This window comes from Atta colombica, unplaced genomic scaffold, assembly GCF_001594045.1.
Source record: "Atta colombica isolate Treedump-2 unplaced genomic scaffold, Acol1.0 scaffold331, whole genome shotgun sequence".
NCBI classification, from domain to species: domain Eukaryota; kingdom Metazoa; phylum Arthropoda; class Insecta; order Hymenoptera; family Formicidae; genus Atta; species Atta colombica.
This window is the reverse complement of record NW_017259439.1, coordinates 252,801-278,735: the sequence shown is the minus strand read 5'-3', so window position 1 is coordinate 278,735 and position 25,935 is coordinate 252,801. Positions and strand designations below refer to the sequence as shown.

Below are 25,935 nucleotides of genomic sequence, written 5' to 3'. Positions count from 1 at the left end.
ACATTTATCGAGTGAATTTAAGTGCATAGGATGTTTTTCAAAGGCTACACTACGTTTTGAAATTACATCAAAAAAGGACATTGTGAAAAAGGGATTAGTCAATATCCCACGGTCAACAATTAATTACAAGTCATTCTCTGATTGCTACATTCATCAGAAGAGACATACTACAAGTCCGTATTGTCCCATGCGTAGCAAGCAACAAACGTTGGTACATCCCGAAGAAGATCTGCGCCAACCGCAATTGTCCAGCTCTCGCAATCTGCAGCTCAGCAATCATCTTCAGAATTTGGTCCACGCGAGCAAAGAGCTATCGACCGTGAAGACGAGGCCGACGACACCCGTCCTGGCGAACGACGGAGGGGGCGGCTTCTGGCTGGCCACGGTGGCCACGGGGGCAAGTACCCCAGCCGGGCTGCCCCCGCACGGAACTCATCATCCAGCCATGGATCCAACATGTGGATCTGCCGAAACCGGCTTCATCAATAGTCAGCCCTCCATGGCTGAATTCATGACGGCATTGCCACAATTAGCTGGGGATAGTAGCCTAGCACATTCACCGGGGACCGGTGGTTCCATCAGTCCTGGTGCTCATCATCCAGCATATCATACCATGATGGATCCCCATGGTGTCACTGACCCCTCGGGTGTCAACGTTCCTGAGTATCCCTGGATGAAGGAAAAGAAAACTACTAGGAAAAGTAATCAGCAAGGTAAGTCATCAAATTATTTAAACAATAGAAAATTAACTCAGAAATGTTTAAAACCAATAAACGAACAAGACTATATTCGATCAAGCAAACAAATATGGCCTTTTTCACTTATTTGTTACTCAAAACTGTGTAATTTCATAAGTCATCACATTATTTTTGGCAAAAAAATAGTTTTAGAAAAATTAAAACTTTAAAAAATAATGAAAAACAGATTTCTTTCAATTATCATCACTATGAAGATAACGCGTTATAATTATAATATTATAATATATTCATCGAAAAATTACCATACTTTGCACCAATTATTTTACTTATTATTCATTAACAATAATTAATAATTCATAATTTGAAAATCAATCAAGTATTTATTTAATCTTTAATTATAAAAGATAAATTAAAAATGAACTAATCGACATTATAAACTTCATTGTTGATTAAAAATATATTATTTAAAAATTATGTTCATTATATAAGCTATATTTAAAAACTTTAGGGAGTCGAGAATTGAGAGAAATAGATTGTTTTTCTGTTCTTTAGTTTTATTAAGATCTATATTAAGCAAACATAATAATGAAATTTGTCAAAAAAGTATAATGACAAACGTGAATGTCAATTAACATAGCTATTAGGATTCGGCATGCCATTTACAACGTTAGGAGTCTATTGACTCCTCACCGCTACATTGTGGTTCACCGTGGGGTGCCTATCCGACGGCTAATAACAGTTTCAAGCCTTTCGTTTCCTACTAGCGATGTGATACATCTGGAACACATAACTTATCAATACTACAGTTTTCTAGACATTTACAAATATTTAGATAGCAAATAATGATATATTGTCATCTGAACAAAATATGGCATTCAGATGTGGTAAAATTTTCAAAAACAGAAAGTCAATATAACTTCTGGACAGAATTATGCTTTTTAATTTGCACAATTCGTGCATTTGTAATTTACAATATATAATACTGTATAATTTACATGTAAAATTAATGTGTCATGTAAAAAAATACGTTCTACATATTTTATTTATGTATTACATTTATTATTACATTTAATATACATGAAAATTTAATCCTGTATAGTATTTTTATATAGAAATAAATATATCATATCGTGAAACTTCGCTATGTTATGTATACGGAAAGATATCTGTAGCAATTATTTTTCCAACAACTTGTTGGTTATTGCGAAGCTAATCGAGGACCAACCGATAAATTTATGGAGAGATTCACGATACAAATTTATTGGTCTCCGATAATCCGCCTTACAATAGCTAACAAGTTGTTCGGAAAACGAGTGCTGCACACATATTTTCCTGACTTAGCAATGAAATTAATTTGCAAGACTTTTAATTATACTTATACTTTTATTAAATACAATAAATAATAATAAATGGAATATGTAAACTATATCTTTTTAATGTGCATTAATTTACACGTTGAATTACATGATACCACGTGTCATTGAAGCTCATATAATAATAGTGGATAACGATACAATCCGAATAAGGGTTGACTAACTTTATGGGCCACTAGGGTCACCGTTCGGTAACGTCCGGGACCCTACAAACGTCTTGGTCTATTTATCTATCCCTGTTTCTCTCTTTCTCACATCGATCTTGGGTCTACAATGGCGATTTAACGTCGTGCCGACTCCAAAACGTGGTCGGTCCGTCCGCAGGACACGTCGGAAGATTAAGTGTTTGGCACGGAGGTTAACCAGCCGCTGGCCAGGCGGTAACACGCGGAATCATCTGTAAATTGAGCCCAGGACTAGCGGGAGAGAGCGTCGGGACGGCCATAACTCACATGGGGTGCCGCCACCGACGCCTCGTACACGTCGGCTCTTTGCTTTCAACTACCGTGTTATCCCTTATCGCGCGCTGCCTCGGTCATCTCTTTGTGATTTGCGAGCCTATATATAATAAGCGTGCATCTCTTTATAATTATACTTCTAACAATAAGAGCGTACAAAAATTGCATATCTATTAAAATTTGAATCTAATTTTCTAGATATATAATTAAAAAAAAAATTATTTTTGTAATATTAAAACATAAGTACTGCAATAATATTAATAAAAACTTCATATTAAATTTATTTTTCAGCTTTTGATTGAATTTATCTTATTCTGTTTAAAAGTACATTTCTCTTTTGTTTTAATCATATCTAAATTTTCATGAATTATAACCAACAGAAATTAAACTCATTATCTTATTATTACGATTTTAACTGTCGAACCCTCATTAATGAATTTCTATCCAAGACGGCACTACCTCCGTTATGAGGATGGTATGTCCTACGAAACCTTAAGTAACATCTCGTCTTTTCGTATGTGTCACCATGCTGCTCGTATTAAATTTCAATCTGTTACATCTACGTGCCCTCCAGCTGAGATGTTTTAGTTCGGGAACGCCGCGGATGGGACGATGAAGGAGAACGTGGTCTGATTAGTTGAGTTATTTGCCAGGAGAAGAGGCGCGACCGACGTTCCATGCTTCGTCGGTAATTCTTGCTGGATACCTTTTCTACAAAAAAGCCACGAATCTACGAGTGTTTTTCCCGACGCCTTGTTCCAGGCGTCTCATCAGTCACGTCGGTGGGTGCCAAAGCGGCGTCAACCCAGCAGACTCCTCCAAGACGCCGATGTGTCAATTAATCCCTGCATCCCTCGGGATAGGACTAGGCTAGAAGCTGGATTATCATCATCCTCACACTGCTATCTTCCATCCTTCGTCTTACATCCTCCTACGGGACGGCCATTTTCGTGGCCGAACTGCTTCTTACTAAACTACGTCGGGCTGCGTTTCCATCATTAATTAATATAGCGGTGATATTTGATGTCACTAATAGTCTAACGGTGATACTTGATGTTCGCAAAATTGTTAAATAAAATTACGATGTAATTTTAGACTTGTACAAACAGAGTGAAAATAACGGGAACGAGGATATAAAAGTGGATTTTCTAAAAGCCTATGGCGAGACACAAATATTGGTAAGCGGAGAGAAACTGAGGGAAAGAAGGGCATAAAGACTCGATAACGAAAGAAGGGTGGAAGCGAATTGACTATACTTGGCGATTCCATGATATAGGTGATTGAGCGAGTGGGGCTTTACCCTTCGAGAAAGAGCGCAGTACGAAAAGAACGGAGCATCTAATTTAAAGATTCATTGGCAAGTAAATCCTCACTGAATTAGAGATAACTCTCCTAGAAAATCCCAGCTACTATGATATTCCACAATCCGTTGTCTCTAACATTGCTCATGGAAAAGAAAAAAGTCTTATAACGACAATATTTATACAAATAAATTCAATGTATAATAAAATATACTGAAAATAATCTTTTTTATATTCGTTGATATAAATGATAAATCTGCGCTAATCACGTTCTTCCGATTAAAAATACTGTTCATAATACATTATAAATAAAAATCATTTTTTACTATTAACTTATTATTAATCGTTATTAAATCACTGGTGACATAGGTATAAACAAATTTTATACTGCTTCTAAATTTACTAAAGAATCGGCAGATTAAAAGTTGTATGTACGCAATGTTTGATATATGCTTACAAATACATATTACAGTCGCTACCATTCAAACAGCGAGGAGTGTTAACAACCGTTGTGCGAGATGATTGCAAATATTCGATGCGGACTCCGTTCAATCTGGCAAGACGAATTATAGAAAGGAAGAAACGTAGTTCTCATACGTTCTCATACATACAATCTTTCTAACTTGCACATTGGCGCAAAACATCTGGAAGAATACACCGCATAAAATATTCCAGATTATCCCCCAAACCGTCTAAGTATGACGCTCCACAGCTGCAGCAGAGGGTTTCAGTAGCAAGATGCGGGTGGCTCACCCGTTTGCACAAAGCTCAAATAATAAACACGGTATAACAAATTGATAATCTGAAACCCCATAATCGTACGCATGTTTCGGCCCGGAATCTGTAGCCCGGCACTAAAAGAAGTTTCCACGCTCGTTGTTACGCCAAATGGAGCGCTATAAAAGCGTGGGGTTCGTATCGTTGTACTTCTCTCTGTCTCTCTCTCTCTCTCTCTCTCTCTCTCTCTTTCTCTCTCTCTCTCTCTCTCTCTCTCTCTCGCTTTCTCTCTTTTTATTATCGTTCCCTCTTGTTTCAAATAAAATTGTAAATTATACGTTATAATTTTTTAAAATAAAAAGAGACTTTTACGTTATTAATAATCGATATGATGGAATAAATAAATTATTAATCTTCTCGTCTTCTTTTTATGGAGAAAATAATATATAATATAATATAATATAATATAATATAATGCAAATATCTACATATATGTAATATACGATCAGGAACATAATACGAACCAATTGGTGATATTCGACAATGTTCCATAAAGAAAGTGAAACAACCGCGATTTTCTGCGACAATAATAATTTTATGCAAATGTTCGAAGGTGAAGTATCTAGAATGGCGACGATATTGTCAGATAGACATCTCTCGCCTTGCTTTTCGTATTTTCCCCTTTCTAGCAGGAAATAAAAGACGTTTGAGGGTTCCTATATCTGTTATTCTACTCGTAAAAGGAAAGGAGGTGTAAAAATTTACAAAAAAGGCGATAACATATGCCAGAGGGTCAACTATAAATCGTAAAATAAACATCTATTGCCATTAAAAATCTTATTTCTCTTATCTTATTAAATGAGACAGTGACATTGTTAACAACCATTCTAATTATTTGTATTAATTCTGTACAACACAAAAAATTATATTAACATTTTTTTAGTCGCATTAACTAAAAGTAAAATCTGCTTTTACTAAATTTCTCTGATTTGTGTAATATTTACATTCTTTCTAACATAAATAATCCTCTTACTTGTCTGCTTCGCAATATTTTTATATTAAATACATAATTTTGTATTAAATGATTTTTTTTATATAAACCATTGCAATTATTTAAACGAGATATAGAAATTTGTTTACAGAAATAACCAAAATGTCTTTATTTAAAAACAAAGTTTAAAATTACGTAACGCGAGTACATTGATCTCTCACGACCTGTATTTAAAGAATCCTGACTGCCAGTTTAATAAATTGCCAAACTGTTTATAAATCGTTTAAGCATTAACATGGGATGGGAATGAGGATCTGAAAGGAACTTCAGCCGTAAAGTAAAGGGAGAGACGATGAGAGTTATGATGGATGGAGAGGTGGACAAGTCACGAATATCACATGACAATAGAAAAAATTGTTATCTATTTTTTTAATACCTTTTATGTTTTGAAATTTTAATATATAATTTTAGAAACTTTACATAGTGATATGACTAACATTTTCACATTTTAAGAAACAGTTCCACCTAATATCTCTTAGGCACAGTGCAAACAAGATATGCCTTTAACATGATAGATTATCTACAGCCATAACTTTCGTAAACCATTAAATATATTTCCTATTGTAAATCCGTAGATCTAGAGATAGGTGATTCGGCAGGACAGTTGCCATATTCTTTTTCTTTTTGTCACTGCATCCCGGAAGATCTCACCCCCGCTCACGCTTTATATTAAAAATGAACTGTCGCTTCCACTGACGACATGGACGGGTATTTGACTGTACTACCGCTTTTATTTGATAAATCGCGGCGCGACCTCCTCTCTCGGTCATCTGAATTTCTAATGCATTATTTTTCCCGGTCGGAACCATCCGCCTGGCTACGTCGAGTCGCGAGGGTGAATCGCGCCATGCCAGACAGGGATGTCGGGTGGCTGAAAGAGCGATTAAGGATAAAGCAGTGGAAAAGCGACCGAAGAAATAACGGTCTGATCCGAGCGAACTCGGAAACTCCTGACTTTTAGTTATCACGATGATTACCATTAACTTTTATCATAATTTGAGTATCACGTAATCGCCAAGAGAAAGTTGGATTATTTCGAGCAATTGCTTGGCACGCTTCACGTCTGATTAGAGTTTTGCCAACCTTCTTTTGCTAGAAAAATGGAGATCAACAAGTTTGCAATGATTTTAACGTTTCATAACAGGTAATATACTGTCTTCAATGTTACCTGTCATATTTCTTGTAGATTTCCTGCGGTCCACTCGGATTTCGCTGTAAACTTTCTAAACGATTAATCAAACTATAAAAGTAGAAAAAATATTTTAGATATCTTATCAATACGTAATATCGAGTGAAATACAAATATAATTTTAATATCGTCATTTCAATTCTAGGCATATGTATAAAATAATTTAGATTTGGAAACTGTTCTGCCTCCTTCCTACCTGTTAACCCCTCTTCTTCCTGGAGTGGATCAACCAAAACCTGTTGCCTGTAATGGGCCTCACAGAGCGATAAAAAGTTTTCAACTCTACAGGAGCAAAAGCCTACATTTCTTCTTCGCCGACAGTTTAGCTTCATAATGCAAAGTCGCGAGTCATTCGGTGATCAAAGTGCCGCTCTCTCTCTCTTTCTTTCTGTTGGGTGAGTAGGTACGCTTTCAAAAGCTATTCTGACGTTTCTTTGAGCCATCAGATGTAACATCAGGACATTGACACAAGGAAGCACCGTTTTGCAAGACAAGAGACGGTAGGACCACAGCGAGCGAGGTGATACGACATGTCCTTTTGATTCGTTTCAACGGATGGAGAATTGCATCCTTTGGGTGAGCAAACTGCGTTTGAATTGCTGGAAGATCAGACCTCAATTTATAATTTTGCGATTTTAATTTAAGTTTGTCGACAATTTAATGTAAAAGAAACAGAAAACAAATTTTGATTTTTTAATGGTAAAAAAGCAACCTTTATATTGCACGCGAGAATTATTTATAAACATTCGACAAATTCACACAGTTTTTGATACAAGGATTGCATTAAATCTATTAAATTGCCATAGACACGGTTTGTCCGAAATCTTTTTTTGTTAAATATTGCCAGTCTATAGACAAATAACGCAGATTTAAAATTAATTTGACAATTTTACGTGAACATTTACAACCAGTGCGGACTATAAGTACTTTAGGGTACATTAGCCCCGAAAGCAATGGAGACCTCACCCTACCTTATCTTCTTTTCTTTCGCGAAGACAACGCACGGTTACGCTAGGGTGGACGCTGTAGGTCTAACGGAAAGAGAGAACAGTAGAAAGAGAGTGGGTGGCAAAGGGGAAATTGTCGGCAGAAAGGAGTGGGACTGTCTAGAGTAATTAGCTAGCCAGACCAAGCCAATATCGCGCTGAAAGATTTTCAACTCCCCGACGTCAACTTGGAACCGTGACGGGAAAATCCGGCTCGAGCCACTCTGTTTATAAAATGTCAGGACGTCAATAAAAAGTCATGCTACGTGAAGCATAGATAATATCAGGGGAGAGAGAGAGAGAGAGAGAAAGTGAATGGAAAATTCCATAAGTTTATTAACAACTTAATTGTACAAAAAATTGCTATTAGATATTTCCGATTTCTTGTGTCATTTTAGATAACTGTATACAAAAGTCTTATACGAAGAATCCCAAGTGACCTTCTTTTGTAATACTTTTGAGAAAGGTTACTTTCTTCTTGAGAAGAGAAACATGCGTATCGTGATATCTAACTTTCTTACACAATTCAGTCGATCTAAATATAGGAATATAGAAATGTTTGTGAATTATTCCTCATATCTTTACATATATTATCATGTATTCTTGTTAAATAGAAAAATCAACTTTTTTATTGCAGTAGAACCGTTTCAATTCTAATATACAATACATATCAAAATCACATCACTATGCTATCAATTATTATTTAATATTATATTTAACGTATTAATAAACTTTTTTTTGTGTGTATATCTTCTTTAATCTTTATCTGAATATATATAATGTTACTATGAAATTAAAAATCTACATAATGACAATCTTATGTCTTTGTTGTTATATGTAAACAGTTTAAAACGAATTATTTAAATTAAGATGTGTTGCGATTGCATTTTTCTATTAATAAACGAGCTGAAGATCAAACGTCTCCGCTCGGCTGTTCCTTTATGTCTGTATTTTCTTCACGAAGTGGCCGAATAGAATCTTTAGGCATGGCAAAATAATGGAAAGAACAATTCCGGAATTGGATGTTAGTGCTCAGGTTCAATCGATTGTCAGGATGACAGTCCAAGCATGACTCGCGAATTCGTAGGAAACCTCCCGCGCGAAACTCTGTACGCGCTGGACGTGGCTGACCAGCCGGCCGACTGACGGACGGCTGACTGCCTTTCTGATTGATGATCGCTACTGGACTCTCTCCGCCGCCATGCATACCCTACCAACACATCCTCCTCCGTCCTTCACGGGCATCCCCCATCCCCTGAGCGTAGCGCGAGTGCCAGCCTTCACCCTCTCCGTTCGCTGGACGCGTCGACTCATTCCCAGAATCGCACCTCTACCCTAATCTTTTTACGTTGCTCGGATAACACCTTGTTCTCGAGCCAACTCACTCAGAAATGCAAAATTTAAATTGTGGTTTGATATTACTAATATTTGATATTGTTATCTGAAATAGCAGATATATATCACTTAAATTTAAAAATATATGTAAAAATTATTATTTAAACAATATTTTATTTTTTGTTATATTCATTATTATATTTTTTGTGATCTTATTATAACCTTTAATTGAAAATAAAACTATATATGCTGTATGTATGTAAGTATATGTTATGTGGACGGATGTATATATTAAAATTAATGAATATGTTGTTTTCTTTATTGATTGCACGAAGAGATGATATATTTTATACCAAAAATATACCAATTATTAATATACCAATAGTAATTAATATTCTCTTATATAATTTAATGTAAAAATGTTAAAAAAAAATCAATCAATCGATATCTAAAAAATTATAAATATATATAAAGTCGAAGGCTAATGAGTCAATCGGTGGTTTTTATGTGCTTGTAATTAAAACTTTTAATAATAAATTCAGATATAATAATTCATAACAAACGTTTTTACCTATTATTAAATCATTTTCAATGGGAACAATCGCAAATCTTCAAAATTGTCAATACAAGTTAGAGGTCAATATATAAAATCGATCTTTTTTAAACGGATGATTTCGCAAACAAAGTAAAAAATTATATTAAAAATATCTACGTAATAAATGGAATGCTATGCAAATTTATATATCCATAGTTATCATCACGCAATAATTTACAAAAGAAATAAAGGATATTCCAAAAGATAAACCGGAAATATGTGGTTTGAACGTGACAAAGCATGCCCATACTATTTAACTCTTAATCGAGTAGAATTCGCGTATGGATGACCCGACACGACCAGCGAAGAAGCAGTTACAAGTGAATGGATCCACCCTCATACCCCGCAGCGCCCCACTACCATGTAGCCCATCGCCCACTTCCTTTCATTGGGAGCAATATTTCTTTTCACGAGTCCCCTCGCAGAGCCTTTATCTAACAAGGAGCAAATCATTTCCCTATTATTTGCTCGCTATCGCACTCTTGCTCTTCCAGACTTCCTCTTCTGGATTCGTTACTCGACCGAGTATTCGGGCTCTTTATCCCCTCTTTCTTCCACTTGTCGTTGCGTTTTTCTTGTCGCTATATTTCTTGGAGATCATCCAAACCTTTCCATTGCGGTGCTTTTATTCTACTCGGTACTTATTTTAGAGCTTTATTTCATATATCTTCGTTTTGCTTTGTTTTCACTTCGTTATTCATCATTAATTTAAAGAATATTACTATATTATAAGAAATATGAATTAAAGACTCATAACGGTCGAAGCTAAATCTTTGATTCTTAAATAATTCAATGTGATTTTATATGTATATACAATATATGTACATACATATTATATTTGTAGTCATTTTGAACTGCGCGCTGAATTTTATCGGATTTAAAAACGCAGCTAAATTACTGAAATAATATCACAATTAAATTTTTAATATCTATTAAGGAAATCTTAATATGCTAGATTTTTATATATATGCATGAACATACATAAAAATTCACATTAAATTATTTAATCAAAAATCCAGCTTCGATCATCAGGGCCTTTAATTCTTATTTCTTATTGGTTGTATTCTCATATGTATAATAAGATTCTTATCGTTTAAAGAATATTATAATATTTCATTTTTATCTTAATGTTTATGTATTGACTATCTCTGGATATACTATATTAAAATAAAATAAACTTTATGTTTTATCGTATTTATATAAAACTTCCTTCATTTCAACGAAACTGAATAAAGGAAGCTAGAACAAAGCTTGAAACTGATCAATCTCGAGCAGATAACTTTCCGTTCGCGGCATTTCTCCCTCGACAGAAGTTTTCTTTCGTAAAGTTTTTCTTTTCCTTTTCCTAAACACAGATTCAATAGCATTTCTTTTTTACAAATCTTCAAATTATGTTGTATAATATCATATAATATTTTGCAAATGTATCTACTTCCCGAGTTATTATCATGTAATTATAAATTATTTTATCAAAAATGTTAATGTTTGTGGTAATAATGTAATATAATAATATAATAAGTGTAAAAAACATTTCTTAATTTATAATCTCACTTTTGCGATAGAGGAAGAATGATTCAATCGTAATGAAGTTCCTATAGAAAGTACACGAAGCTCGTAGGAGAGAATTGATCTCACGATGGTGTTTGAGTCAGTCTAAAGGGGTGACCAGTGGTCGGTTTAAACAATTATCACGAGGGTTGACCACGTGCACGAGTCGACACGGGTGGTAAATTATTACATACGGGGTTGCTTAGGACGTACTGGACTCTCTAGAGCTCCAGAGTTCAGACCACATTAGCATTATCGCTAAAGATCAAAATCTCTTAAAAGTCATTTTCTAACAAAAGAAATATTATAGATAATACTTTTAAATATATGTTATTAGAATGAAAATAAAACATAAAATTGTATTAAATATTAAAAAAACCTTTTTTAACATTTATATTAAAAACAGGACACAGCAATCGCTTAAAGTATTATTGAGAATAACTATTATATACTTTTTATTTCAATTAGTATTTATTATTTTTTATATATGAATACGCAATAATAGCAAATTTTGTGATCTTTTATCAATATTGTGTAAAATAATGTGAAATACATTATTTTATACGTGTAGAGAATTGATTCCAATACAAGTACTACATGTTACTATTTATCCGCTATGTTACTGAATTGCGCTGCATAAGAATCGCGGAAAGAAGTTGTGCTCGTAAATCCAGTCGCGCTAGAGAAAACTTGTATATCTCCGTTCCCCGAGATGAAGGGTGAGACACAGGGCGAGTGTCCTTTATAGCATTGTTAACAACTAATGTATGCGGCTCGGATCTCCAAAACCCTCTCGCATTTAACATTCTTTAACATTATTATACACATGGCGCCCGTCTGAGTACTCTCCATGTATCCATCCTTCCTCTCCGTCACCCTCTCCCAAGACCGACCCTTCGTGCCCTCCGGGGCCGATTTTTGTCAGTTTTATTTAACTGCAACCACTGAATCCCTTTTCCTGCTTTCTTTCTGTTCTCGCACCCTTTATATCTTCGAGACGAGAAGCTTTCTCTTTCTCTTTTTTAAGATGCCAGGCACGTTTTAGGACTTACGATCAGCGCCGTAATTTCGACGAACAAGTGGCGCTTACTACTTTCTGATGCGACTTTAGGAGCGCACAACGAGAGACACTTGGAAATAATATATCCTATAAATAATCCAGCTGACGTAATGGACTCTAAAATCTGAATATAGTCAATAATAATTTGAAAAGTTGTTTCATGTCTTGAATAATTTTATTCTGTCTAGAATTAGAAAATATATACTATGATTCGTATTTACATCTTATTTTTATCAATAAATTCGCATATTTATTTCTTATTTATAAATACGCACGTTAATTGATAAAAGTAAAATATAAATATAGATTTATGCATATAAATTTTTATTACAAAATCTACAGAGAAAAAAATTAAATAAGTCGAATAAAGAAATCGGACCGTTAGCAGTCGCGCGTTCTCGTAATCATTGTTACTACTCTCGCCGATTAATTAATCGCCATGTTCAGCGGAAATTGATAATTAAAACTGCTTTCGAAACGATTCTTTTAGCGTTTCGCTGTAAGTCAATCATGTGATTTTGTAATTACCTGAAATGCTGTACAGTATAACGAACGTTCTTAAGAAATTCATGTAATTAATAACCCACTCGTCTCATGATAAAACGAAGAAAAAATCAAAAAAGGAAACCTTGCGTTGCCGCTGGGTCGAGACTAATTAAAGGTAACTCGTAATATTAGTTAATTTATTGCTGGCTGCGTATAAACGTCACTTCCTATTGGCCGCGCGGACGGCCTGATGCATGTTTAGAACCAAACTTCTCTTTCGGTAGACGTTTTTCTCGGCTAATTCGAATAATCGGTAAGATTTCTGTTCATTCGTTATGTCAGACGTAATAACTCATAGTAACGCGATTAATGAAACGTGTTCTAAGTTTAGTTTTGCTTCTACATACATGGCAGGCAGGAACTGAATTTCGACAAATTACGCATTATTTTTACACATAAAAAGTACATACCAGAACTATATTTCATGCTATGCTTCATAATTTTCTCTTTTTGATATTTTCATCATTTATAATATAATTATAATTTTAATTTTACCTCTTATAATATAATGCACAATGCAGTGTAAAATTATTTATTTTTTTTTATATAGCAGAGATGTATTAATACGTTGTATATTAGATATATTAACTTTTTTACGAGATGAGTTTTCAATTAGAATTTATTTCAATAAAAATTGCTATTAATATTACTTGAAAAGGTTTTTATGTAGCTCATATTTAATTAAGAAAATAGTAATATTTGATTAGTATAGATGATGGTCATATATGCCTATAAACACACATATGCAAACTTAGGAAAGAAAACGGCGTGCACAAATTGCTCATGATTATCGACCATATACTTCTCTTTTCAAACGAGTCGACCCAGCTGACAGACGCCTAATTACTGCGATATTGATCCGTCGAAACTCGAAACATCGTGTACGATTCTTCATTCTCTCGAACACGACTACGCATAGAATATCGTCCCCAATGTTAGCCAATGTAATAATACCATGTTAATATTTAGGCTCGTCTACCTATGTACTACCTACTGTACCTACTGTAATAATACAGTTACATAATACATATTTACAATAATAAAACTTGATAGTCAGTATCTGAAATTATTTGATCTATCAAATTATCAATGTTACATAATAAATATAAGGATATATATTAAAATAATGCGAAAATTTAAAGTATAATGCATATAATATTTACTTTGTTGAAAATTATTAATACACTATAAAAAGTATTTACATTTTAATAATAAGGTAATTAAGTCTTACATGGTTTATCAAAGCTAGATTTTTTTCAATTTTTTTACTGAGTCTAAAATTAAAAATTGATCAGATTTAAAAGAAGAAATATTTCTGAACATTAAAAAAAGACATTTTCGAATAATTAGAAGGGTACCATAAAAATTTTAAGAAAAAGTAGCATTTAGGTCATATTGGATACATATATACATATATATATAATATGTCTAACTATATGTTTTTCTCTTTTTTATAAAAAATATTAGAGAAATAAAAAATAAATTAATCTAATGTTATTTTTATAAGATTATAAGTTTGTTTATTAATATATTTACTTATTGACATGTAAGAATACACAAATAAGAACTATTTTCCAAACAATTTACTTATTTATTTATTTACTTACTTCTATAATAGTTAGCAAATAATTAGAATTCATGGTCAAGAATAACAAAAAAATAACAAAATATAGTGTTGTAAAATATAAATACATAGTTACAATAAAATGAACTATACGAAAATTAACAACTATCTCTTGGCAGTCATAGAAAGCAATTACTTACCTATGAAATATTACATCATACTACAGCGTTCTGCATTTTGCTTCATTGACAATAACGGAATGAACAAACTGAGCAATAAATTGATCGAGTCAAACAGCCTGCACGACTTATTAGTGCTATCTGTAAAATTCACCGTGTAATTACCCATCCAGCAGCGAGTAGGTCATATATTGAATATTACAGCATATAAACTTAGAGTCCGGTTATCTTAACACAATTGATAATTAGCGATGTCTAATAGAAAGATATATTACTGTTACGTAGAAAACTTTTATGATCCCTTATCTGTATAAAATTTCATTCTTAAATATACTGTAATTAAATGTTTTGGCATGGTGAGAATATTACGGTTCTATCGTTCATTAATGAGCTGAAACATTGGACTGAAGCATTGCATTAGCAATGGATTATGATAACCCGCAAATTCTTTGACATCTCTGATCACTTTAGCTGACCACTTTAAATATGTAAAAAGTATTTTTCGATAATGTTCAACAATGATATTTCAGAAGATAACAAAGAAAAATTCAAAACGATACGACAACACACATAATAAAAACAAAATACTAAACAAGACAAAGTAGGACAGAACAGAACTTTCTGGACATGAAATTGCCATTGTCACATAACGAGGAAATGTTTGTAAAGTATTCGGTCAGAATATCAAGAAGATACAAAATTTACGGAGGTTGGGTCGCAGAAGATGAAAGAAGTAAAGGGGCTAGCTCTTTCTCGCGACGGTTTACATGGACGTTGGGGTAAGCCGTGAAGGATTTAAAATTTGTAAAGATTAAAATAAACTTTTTATCCGACTGCGACTTCTCGGTCCCAGAGGAGAAGGTGGAGGAAGAGGGGTTGGAGACGACGGCAGTAGACAAGAAGCTTGCTCCGGGACAAGAAGCTCAGAAGAGCTCGGAAAAAGGCGGTCGTAACGCGAATGGAGGATGTAATGAGAATCTCTCAACTCGAACCATAATTCAAAAAATTGTTGAAGGATTCTACGTTGTGCCGCAAATTGTCGTGAAATTAGTTTCGAATTTGTTCCTTGGGAGAAGTACAGCACTTGCAATAGAAGTGCCTTAAATATTTATGAGAGCGGAACTAAAATACATAAAATTGTTATTAATATCGATTTTATAACTGTTTACACACACACGCTTGAAATATATATAAATTGAGTATACTTGATCCAAGATTTTAATATATTTAAACCCTGGCTTAACCCAGGATAACGTCCATATGTAATTCTAATTTATTTTTACCCCCAATTTGCCTATGTGGTGAAACAAGAGGAAATTGATCCGGGAAAATCAGGAACCGTTATGTATTTTGATCATCATTGGATTATTTTAATCACATTAGTGTTCGAACATCGGGGCACACCGACATCTCGTTACGAAAAGGTGCGCTCACAAAATCAATCTCGCGTCTAATGGAAAGATGGCTTTTCATCCCCCCCTGGAGACCACTCCCGTTTCACCGAGCACCCTATACCTTAAGTATTATTGTTGTTTTTCAGTCGCGTTTTTTTTTCGATGTAATACTATATTTTTTGACGAACTTTTGCTCATGAGCAAACTTTTGCTCATAAAGTATATTATTTCAACAATTATATTTGACATATAACTAAATATTTTTTTGCATAGAGATTTTCAGGGTAAACTCCATTCTTTTTAATTTTTTCTCGAAACATTTAAAATGTCGTGTCATTATCGCAACACACTACAAATTATTAAACATTGATATTCAATTCGCGAAAAAAAAAATAATAATATGCGCTAGAAATCGACTTCCTTTGTTACGTAAGCCATTATTTAACTAATGTTGCACTAGTAATTATAAAAAAAAAATATGTAAAACGGCAAAATACGCAAGCACATTCTAAGAATATGCAGCAATCACAGAATTAGTTCCAATTGCAGATCACGGAACAAAACACCAATTGACTTGTTTGTTAGCTTATATGAATCTTGTTGCGTAATTATTTCATATATGTATGAGAAGTCGCTAAGCAGAGAATTGGTAAAAACGGGAAATTTCTTCACTTACAGTTCACTTCCATAATTTGCAAAATAAATATCTTATATAATTGCCATAAACAATATGGCACGTTCTGAACTAGATGATTGATAATATTGTGATCGACATCAGCTTCCAAGAACTCGTCAATACTAAATAGTCATCACGAAATCTCGTGAGTTTTTATTACGAAATAACATCTAATGCTATCACATAGTGAATCCAGAAATATCATTAATCAAAGATCATATCCCTTCAATTATGACTCATGTTACCGCAACTTTTACGAACATTTTTGAATGAGCTAGGCCAGGTTTACATCTTTAGGTATACTTGTATATATGTATAATCTTTTATCGCGTGGATCAACATGAGATGCGAAACTGCACGTTCGCCAGTCGTGCACGAAGAAGTCGAATGTGCCTCGTCGTACCACCCCAATGATTGCAGGTTGCATCGGCAACGCCTTCTGATGTATCCAGCCAGTCTGAACCACGCATATGTACGTTTTGCCTTTCTTTCACCACAGGAGAGATCCCTGCGTCCAATTTTCTTGCACGAAGGGCCGCTCACCGTCTCGCCCACCATAATCACAGGTTGGCGAACCTGTGCATGTCCAATATGGCTGCCGCGGTGGTTGGTGCGGAGCACCAACGTTGCCGTGTCTTCGGCAGCACCAAGCCAGAGTACGACGACGGCGACGGCTCGCGATGTTGCCAACAACTTTTTTCGAACACGCAAATCTTCTCGTGCCGCTTTTATATCTTTTTCCTACCATCACCATTCTTCCGTTCTTGTATTTCTATCCTTTTTCATGCTTCCTCTCCCCCTCTTTCCTTCTTCTTTTTGTCTACTCTACATGCCAGCTAGCTCGGTGACTCCTCTCTTTTTCCGTCATTACAACAAGATAACTATATAAAAAGTTATGCTAATATCTGAAGTGCTATTATGCCAGACAAAAACCAAGTCAGAAAGATATGGACATACAATGATACAATTATGAGTCAAAACAAACAAAGATTTCGTGATTATAAATATTGTATTATATTGTTCTTTATTAAAATTAACGCTATATTATGATTAAAAGAATGCATAGTCAGTATTTTGCATTATTCTCCTTTAGGGTACCTTTACATAAAATTTGCAAAACGTAGTTCGAGAAACACGCAGACGAAAACCAATTGCATGCAATGAAAAAACAAACGCAAATCTTTATTCTGCGTTTGTTTTTTCATTGCAAATCTTTATTCTGCGTTTGTATTTGCAAACTACGTTTTGCGATTTGCAAATTATGTAGAAGCATTTTACTTTGGGGAAAAGAAATATTTCATATAATCCTAAATATATATAGATCCTATTTCGCTGTTTTACATACGTTATACTACAGCTCACATCAATATCTCACACTGGAAAATAAAAGTTTTAAATTTAAATATCAATGACTCAAATTGATTGGTAATATCAATGTTCTAAATTGTCACATAATGATACAATGCTAGAATCAATTCCTCTGAACCACAACCCTATCAGCAAGTGAGGTAGCCACTTGAACGTAGCAATGGGGTTCCAGCCAAACTGGAACAGGAAGGTACGAAATATTTTGCGGCCGTGGTCGGTGGTCGGCCGCAGTTCTTGTTTTGCTCACTGTTAATTGATTATAGCTCGTATCCAACGCAGAGGCCGCAACCCCCGACAGCCCACCAAAACCAAAGCAGCCAAGAGCCCTTCCTGCCAGCCATTCCACTTGGACTCCCTTCATTCTGTTCCCGTGCGTTTAGTTTTGTTCGTTGCCTCTCACCCATGCCCGTCCTACGTCTTGCTGTAAATCTGTAATGAGCCACAGTTTATGCCGATTCCACCTTCTAGTCTTCCCTTACTTATCCGCCACAAATTACCTAATGGCGCATTAAATACCTACTTTATTCTTACGCGATGAATAATTCTTCCATCGCTTCAAACAAGCGTAGAACATTATAATGTAAATTTTTTTTTGTATTAGTACTATTTCTAATGCCAATTTGATTTGAAGTACAAAATGGCAATTGAAAATTGATTTTTCAATTTATAAATATTTGTAAAATCCAAATTCAATAAAATGTAGAATTTATAATATGCTGTTTATATATATATATTAATAAATATTATTGATAAAAGAATTTTATTGAAGCAATACATTCGATATAAATTTTAAATTAAACAAATTGTTTCACTATCATAAAATTATCCAATCACAGACAATCCAAAATTAATATTAAAATTAATATTTTATTGGGTTGTCCGGAAAGTTCGTGCCGATATTGAAGGAAAATTGAAAAGAAAATTTAAATTTTAGTATACATTTGTTAAATTATATAAGTTAGTCGGCACGAACTTTCCGGACAATCCAATAATAAGATGTTATATAATTACGATATTTTAAAGCATTCTCTAGAATACAGATTTGCAATGTTCAGCGAGCTTAAAACGCTGGAAGGCATCCGAAACGATCAAAAAGTTATCGATCACGGTAACCTTCCATGCTGACCGCCGTCTACCTGTTTCGGACACGTCAAAGCACGGACATGGAGCCGGCTGTCTTCTCGTTTGTTTCAAATTCTCGTCACTCATTTTTCATACGTTTACGCTGCCGACGCCGCCGCCGTCGCGCCGCCGCAGGTTCCTCTCGATACTAAAAGAATGAGAGAAAGAGAAAAAGAGCGAGAAGGAAGACGGAGGAAAGAATGGGGAAAGATGGAGAAGAGTGAAAAGAGAGAAGAGGAAGAAGTTGAGAACGGAACGAAGAGGGGTAATCGTTCTCTTCTCCACGCTGTTCGAAATAGTGGTTCTTTCCGCCCTTTGTTCTTCCTCGCAAGTTTTCTTCCTTCAGACGCGGGAGGAAACAAAAGACAAATTACAGAGACGCCCGTCATGTGACCCTTCCCACCTGTCTATAAACGACCTGGTCCAGTCCAGAGAAAACGAGAGCACACTGAAGGCGAACACAGGAGGAAAATCTGTGTGATCCGAACGACTTGGTCGCATGTGTAAACTACTTCTCGATTGAAGATCTACTTTTTCCTTTTGCCTTTGATGATCGTATTTGCTAGAACATATTTCTTTATCGCTCGTTATCGTTCAATGAAAACGTCTACGAATCAATCATAAGTGTAATGGAGTAATGCAAAAATTAAGGAAAAAGCGGAGGGCATGAGAATTTCACCAGCTGTTCGTAAATATTCGAGTGTAATAAAGACGAAAGAGACTCGAGCAAATGGAAAGCAAAATTGAATAATTGCATTTTCGACAGTTATTTATTTTATAACAAAAAATTTCAAAAATAGTTTTTTCTTAAGTCAGAGCGCACGAAATAGCAATAAAAGTTATCAATACTTTATTTTATAAACAGCATTAATAGTTTTTATTGCTATTTCGCCGTACTATTATTTAAAGATTTTTTAAAGATAAATGTAAAAAAGAACATTATTACTAAAAATATTATTTTATATTTATATAGAAATTATGTACCTTTGATAAAAGTAATATTTATTATATTAAAAAATGATCATAATTGATATCTATAATTAATTATTATATTAATTATCTACAACTTAATTTAATTTTATTTTAATTATCTACAACTAAAACCTAATCTCAAATAAAAAAATTAGAAACTAGAAATATAATACGCGAGAATATAAAAAACAAAATAATAAGAACGGAACATTGATAAAATGCTATTGTTTCAGAAAGTTGTTAAGCTTTGTTTCATCAAAGCTTACGTTGAGATTAACACATGCTTTTAAAAAAAGTGATAGAAAAACATGGCATAACTTGCGAAGTTATGTTTCATCAAAAGGTTACATTTTAGAGTGTAAACTCATACCAACTTCCTCTTACTGATGAGAACGCGCGAAGCGACGGTTGTCAGTTTTGTCATGGACATCAGCATCTGTTTCAACGACGATTGACGAACTATTACATAAATTACATTATAACAAACCCATTATTTTAATATCATTTTTCACATTTTTCCTTTAATTTCTTTATTATTTCACTATTTTTTCATTAAAATAGAACGTATTGTGTAAATTACAAAATAAAATTATGACTAAATCGTAGAAAGAATGACTTATTATAATTATTTATTATTAATTACAATTATTCTGTAATATTTAGTAATTGCTAATATTTTGTAATATTCTATGATATTTAATTTTTTATCCTGCAATAATTTTTTATTTTGTTAGAAAAAAACATAGAATTAACTTTTAAATAATTAAGAACATTGATGTTTAAATTTGAGTAAAATCTACATTAACAAAAAACATAATAATTCTTGTGTAAAATATTTATAGCTATAAATTTATTTTACATAGCTGTGTAGCAGTCTCAACCGGATGAACCCATAGACAAACCTAACAGCATGATATACGAAAATACAGATTCTATTTTCGTACTCTATCTTTCTCACCTCGCACACGATCTTGTCAGGTCACGCTCTTCATTTTGACTATGCCTTGACAGTTCGTCATCCTCTACATCATCTCGCAAGAACATTGCTTGCTAGCAATGTCGACATTTTCGTCCAGAAAAAGTCGTTGTCATTACAAAGCAGTAACGCTTGTCACTAAGTTAAATTAGCAAAGAGTGGTGTGACATGGCACTGTTATTTTATTTATAAATATTAGCAACAATATTTGATTATTATCAACAAGATATCTAATACTCTATAAAATCTCTATGCATAAAAAATACTATATAATCTAAAGATTTATTTGTGTCTATTAATACTTAAGTATAAGATACAAATAATTTTTTTGTAATAATTTAAAATATTATAAAAATATTTATACAAGCTCTCTAAAAAAATTTTTCCTCTTGTTATATCATATATATATTTTTATTTAGTAAACGGTTTAATTTATTATATCAGGTAGTTATTTGCCATCCAAATATTGCTCCGTATTCATCCCCGGATTGAATTAAACTCCTGAAACGATTGAACAGATACAGGGCGTGGAGTGGAGTTTGATCGACAGTTTCGTCCAACCAATCGCAAGACCGAAATGCTGATGAGGCCCACGTCAATCATGCGATACTTTCATCTCGCCACCATCGCCCTCACCCTATGGAAACTCCACGTGCAGGATTTGCTAGGTTCAAAGCTTACTACATCTTCAGTCTACACCTTTCTCCCTCATCCCTGAGTGTCTTTACTCTTTTCCATTCTTCCTCTCCTTCTTTGACCGTCTCTATCACATACCCTCTCTGACCTTCTTTAGTCGCTATACCTTCCTCTTTTTACCTTTCGTTTTCTCCACGTCTCGTTTCTTCTGTCTCGTTCGATTATTCTCTTTCTCTTTCTTCTTTTAACCCCTGACGACTCATCCTACTGTCGAACCACCCCTCAGCCACCCTATATCCGCTCGCACGCTATGGGGTAGTTTAGCATCTCGGCCCTACGAAACGAACCATCCTCTCCCTCGCTGTCCCCTTTACTCCAAACTGCGTCACGCCGTATCGGTTTTTTCTTCTCTCATGATACGGCTCATGGATAAAAAAGTGTAACACCCTTGATTCTTGATAAAAAAAAAATATCTTGACATCCAGGTGGTCAGTATCATCGATAGAATAAAATATTAGCATAAAATATTTGTTTTATGTTGTTGATGTCCGCCAATGTGTTTCTTATATTTTTAAATGACAGACAGAAAATCCAAAATAGTCAGAAAGTAATGTATTGGAAAAAGTTTTTCTAAACATTCAAAATATACGTTGCTCCTAGAGAATTTGCCAAGACACGTCTTGTTAAACAACGTAAGCTCGGCGAGCCATCAAGTTTGATTGAAATATTACTCCTTGGGGCATGCAGCGAATTCTGTAATTACGATAGGCGGCTATTAATAATTGTTTACAGTTGGGTGGAAATTACTCTTACGCCACATGCCTCAACAAAGTACCGTGAGATACTTGGTCGCTACTTTCTAGACCAAATCTGCTCGAATAAACCATGATATGCTTCCTTATACCATCCCTTCGTCTCCTCCCTCTCATGTTTTCACGTCCTCTCGATCCTATGTGGCATTCCACTTGTTATCGCGGAACAAGTTTCTTATCCGATAACAATTAGGAGGTGTTTCACATCGACACGGAATAGTGCTGGTGGGAAACTTGCCCAAAAGTTTCTAAGGAGCCCAGTAACTCGCCGGAACAACACCAGAATGGTCCTTTTCGCCACGCGGGAATCTTCGCTTATGCATTGTTAAGGATGTCGTGTCGTCATCCCTTCCTCCTTTCTCCCTATCTCTCTCTTCCTCTCTATAGTCTAGGTTGCTTAAATGATCATTAATTAGGATACCATTTACTTCCTGTAACAAACAAAAAAGAGAGCTGCGATAAAGACAAAGCGAGTATCGGAGCGCGAAAACTTCATCGTGCTACAAAAAATAAAATCGAAAATTAAAATGAATGATTTGCATAACGAATTTCTTGATAAAATCTTTATGATATTTGTAAAATATCTAAATATCCTCAAGATGCAAAAATAAATTATCACAGATATAACTGAATTGATCTTATATTAAACAAAATCCATTATGATATTTCGAATTTATTTATAAATTGAAAAGAAAATTCTTGTTTTACAGAGAATGGTCTACCAAGAAGATTACGAACAGCTTATACAAATACGCAACTTCTCGAACTAGAAAAAGAGTTTCATTTCAATAAATATCTTTGTCGACCGCGAAGGATAGAAATCGCAGCTTCATTGGATCTTACGGAAAGACAGGTAATAACTTTAATTAAGTAATATTATAAAAATCATTACATCATTTCTCTATTTTTAATACGTTACAATTATTTTAAAATATTTTCATGTTGGCTTTATTAAAAGTGTTACAAAAAAACATCTTTCTTTTTTTTTGCACGATTATTGATGCATTATATCCATCATCTATATTTAATAATTAAAACGTAAACCATTAAGCCATATAAATATCGCTATCTTCCTCTCAGGTAAAAGTTTGGTTTCAAAATCGACGAATGAAACACAAGCGGCAAACACTTAGCAAGGAAGATGGAGACGAGAAAGATGGTTCCACTTCGGATGGTATGGAAAAGCCTAAGAATGACAAAATGTTATCAGTTGATAACGATGAAAAGAAGAGTTGTCATAACTGTGATATTTCGGGTGTGGGCGACGTTGGAAGCACTCTTACTGGCGACGTTACCGATTTAGGTTCTTCCGGTCGAAGAAACAGTAACAACAATAATACCCCTGGTGCGACTAACAACAACAATAACAACAACAACAGTAATCCAGGCTTTAACACGAATAGCAATGGTGCCAGCAGCGTCGGTAGTACTAACAGTGTGTCCAGCTCGTTCGAAAAGATGATAGTGGACGACGATTCGAGGTCGCAGGATGGAAGTGAAGTGACATCACCGAGCGTGACGAAAAAATTGTCGGGTGAAGTGAGAGTGAAGGTTGAGAGTGGTCACAAAAGTCCGAACACAGCGAAGCAACAACAGATCTCAGTGAGCAAGAAATCGCCATCGGCCAGCACGAAGGACATGTGTTCGGTGACAAGCAACGGTGTGCTATTAGCTATGCCGGACTCGACGGTCAGTACGCCGGTACTACCGGGTCAGAATTCCACGAGGAGCCTAACGCCGTCCTCGACACCCGGTACTCCCGTTTCCGTCCAGCTTCAACAAGGCAGTCCCCTCGGTATCCAGCAAGCGGCTCACACAGCTTACATGCAGAGACCGCGAAGCTCACCGTCCTCCACGACGTCCTTGCCAGGCTCAATGTTACATGTCCCTACAAATCCGGGAACGATGTCGCCGCATGGTGGCCGAAATATCTCGAACAGCCAGCAAGCACATTTTCAACAGCAAGTATATCAGCCCACGCCGACCATTGATTATCGAAACGGTGTACCCGCCAATAGACAAAGTATACCCACGGCATCGCAACAGACTCAGTCGCAAAATAGTTATTGCACCAGAGATTCGTATCAACAACCAAGAATCTCTTATCCAAGTGAGGTGAATTCTCTGTACGTTAGACAAAATCAAGCGGTGGGTTCGAGAATAGCGCATCACGTGAGAGCAACGGGCACAGCATCGAGATCAATGTACGGCGCTAACATGCAATTTCATCAGCAACAGTTGCAATACGGTAGTACCGGAGATTATAATGGATATCCTCAAACTGGACCACCTTATCATGCTTATCACAGAGGTATGCAAGGTACCAATGCGTACAATTCCAGTCAAGGATACTCGGCGACGCAAAATGAGCAGAGCACCGAAGGCTATATGACATCTGGAAATTACGGTTATTCAACCGGCAGCAATTATCATGGAACCAGCGAGAATCTAGCGACACATGGACACGCTGCTGTATCCGCGCAAACCGGACAGCATTATTTTAACGATATCCAACAACAACAACAACATCCACAACAACATACCGCCGAGGGTTATGTCACGCATCAGCCGCCAATGCATCCAAGTTCCGGCGACTACCGATCCGGAAACAAGTGTCATCCGGGCGCGTATTATGAGCAGACCGCCGGTCAGTTGCACGTTCATCAGGGCGGCGAGGCTTCCAGCATTCCAAATAGTTACGTATCGTCTCCCGATCCATTTCCTGCGCCTGGCATGACGACAACCGCGACGGCAATTGCAGCTGCTACCGCAGCAGTTATTACGCCACCCGGAAGCGCTAGCCAGGCTGACGGTAACAACGAATCTTATGGCAATTATGGGAATTTCTACGGAGAACCGGTACACACCGCCGCGGCGCCGCCGCCATCCGCCGACAACAGCAATAGCTCGTCTGATTTCAACTTCCTCAGCAATCTAGCGAACGACTTCGCGCCCGAATATTACCAGCTCAGCTGAGTCCACGAGACCGAGAATCCTTGTCAGCTGGATTGGGGCGATGAGCAATGTCTACTCAACGCTTTATATTGAAGCTAACACATCTACGTGATTTGTATATACTTCAACATTCGTAATTTAACTTTGCGCGTAAATGGAAATAGTGTAGAAATAAAATGGGGACTAAAAATACTATTAACGGTGCGTGTGTCTATATAAATAAATCTATATAAATAAATCTATCATCCGAACCTAAGTTGTCGAATATCCTCTAGTTTGAAGTGACTGTTCCCGTGAGTTGTGTCGAAATTACTTTCAAGACTGACTACATTCAATCAAGACACTTGGACTGATTTATGGAATGGTACATAATAAAACCTGAAATATTTAAATTGACTTCAATAACTGCAAGCATATCTGAAGT

At 35.3% G+C, this 25,935-nt stretch overlaps 1 protein-coding gene across 1 annotated transcript; it reads left to right on the top strand.

The window, feature by feature from the left end:
- Nucleotides 1–187: 187 nt before the first annotated feature.
- Nucleotides 188–25,532, top strand: LOC108690602 (homeotic protein proboscipedia). Its single transcript, XM_018197974.1, has 3 exons — nucleotides 188–713; nucleotides 23,267–23,409; nucleotides 23,637–25,532. The coding sequence occupies exons 1-3, from the start codon at nucleotides 188–190 to the stop codon at nucleotides 25,530–25,532; spliced, it is 2,565 nt and encodes an 854-aa protein (XP_018053463.1).
- Nucleotides 25,533–25,935: the final 403 nt, after the last annotated feature.